We start from the raw sequence: 1,611 nt of genomic DNA, 5'->3' as shown, positions 1-1,611 counted from the left end.
GACGCCCCGCAGGCCCCGCCGGCGTGCGAGAGAAAACAGAATACAGATCACTTACAACGGCATCGTCTCCTGCGCCGGCACCGCCCAGTCACTTCCCCCCCGCAACCGCGGCCGCTGCCGCCCTGGGCATGATCCACTGAGGCGGGAGGGAGGGGGGCCTGCCTCAGCCCTGGGTCCAACCCCACTCCCGCACCCGCTCCCGCCGCTTTAAGCGCTTCTCCTCCTTCCCCTTCGTCCTAACATGGCGCCCGAGCGCTACCACAGCAACGTTCTAGAACCGCTGACGCCGGCACGCACGCCGTGCGCGCGCCTGCGCAGAGGCCGTCCGGCGCCGCGAAGCCTCACGGGAAGCGTAGTTCGGAAGGCAGCCGGCTGTCTAGCGATTTCCGCCCCATCCCCGTCACGCTTCTGCGGGGGTGCGGTGCGTCGGTTGGGAGCCGTGCGGCAAGCCCCGGCGGTGAGTCGTCCTTCACTGGGGGACGCTGTCGTCACCGACGGGGGTGACGCGGCCTGAACGGCGCGAGGAAAAGCTCGGTGAAGCCCCAGGACCACGAGGCGCCGCTTTGGGCGCACTGTGGGGTCCTGCCGTCCTCGCCGCCTGAGGTCGCTGCGCCTGCGCTCCCGGCCCGAGTCCGTGAAGGTGCTTGGAGGGGACCGAGGCACCCACGCGTCCCCCATGTGCCTCGCAAGCGCGGGGCTCGGAATGCGGCCACGTGGGTCGGTGCCTTGGGTTGTAACTAGTTACCCAGCCTCTTCGTACTGTTCTGCACTGAGAATAAACTTAATTCTTGTTAAATATGATAGTGCAAGAGGGGTGCTTAGCGCAGCTGGTACAGAGGGCGCAGAGGTATTAGGGCCCCACCTTCCCCGCTGGAGTTGAGTTAACCCTCCTGCCCCCCGACAGAGCATTTCGGCTGTTTCGTCCGCTGATGTATGTACGCAGGCGTTTAAGAAGTATTCAATGAATAAATTCTCAGGGTAGGATTGATGACAGATTCTGGAGCACGAGTTAATTTCATTCTTTAACAAATGGTGCTCTGCAACTGATAGGTAAAGCTGTAACCGTTGGGGGTTTAGCCAAGGCTGTTTCTGCCATAATTTTTCTGAGGCTGTGTTTTCCAACCCAAACCTATCCCCGAAGTGGGACCTGGGAGTCTTTCTCCCCACTCCCAGCAAAAGTTTGAGAAAGAGTGCCTGAGACCGTCTGGACGCTGATAATCCTTCGCTGTTTTGAATTAGAACGTGTTCTAAAGTGTCACACAGAAGGGTAATGGAAGGGAAGGCGGGAAGGAATCTGGGAAGGTTAAAGTTGTAGATTCTTTAAATATACTAACATGCTAATGTGCACTTGTAAAGCTTCCGGCAATTTGACAAAGGATTTTCTTTTTTTCCCAGAACGTGTAGAGTTCTAGGACTTATGGCTCAGTGGAAAAAACACAGGATCTAAACCCACTGGCATGCAGTATGATAGCCGTTTATCACATGGGGCTTTTGAGCACTTGGAATGAGGATAGTCATTTATAAGTATACTGTAAGTGCAAAATAAACTCGGATTTCAGAGATCTTGGTATGAACAAAAGAATAAAATACTTCATTGATATTTTAGACCGT

The 1,611-nt window shown here is 55.7% G+C and overlaps 1 protein-coding gene across 3 annotated transcripts in view; it reads right to left on the bottom strand.

Annotated features, from left to right (window-relative positions):
* Window positions 1–273, bottom strand: part of PAPOLA (poly(A) polymerase alpha) — a 59,007-nt gene extending 58,734 nt beyond the window's left edge. For 2 of the 3 annotated variants that reach the window (XM_006925570.3, XM_015599625.2), the window contains exon 1: window positions 56–273. In XM_006925570.3, coding sequence (XP_006925632.1) covers window positions 56–63 — 8 coding nt within the window. In that variant the 5' untranslated portion in view covers window positions 64–273. The remainder of the gene's footprint in view (window positions 1–55) is intronic. The other variant, XM_006925571.3, reaches the window with a different exon arrangement.
* Window positions 274–1,611: the final 1,338 nt, after the last annotated feature.

This window comes from Pteropus alecto, unplaced genomic scaffold (genome assembly GCF_000325575.1).
Source record: "Pteropus alecto unplaced genomic scaffold, ASM32557v1 scaffold8, whole genome shotgun sequence".
NCBI classification, from domain to species: domain Eukaryota; kingdom Metazoa; phylum Chordata; class Mammalia; order Chiroptera; family Pteropodidae; genus Pteropus; species Pteropus alecto.
The sequence above is the reverse complement of the archived record's forward strand: the minus strand, read 5'-3'. Positions and strand labels throughout refer to the sequence as shown.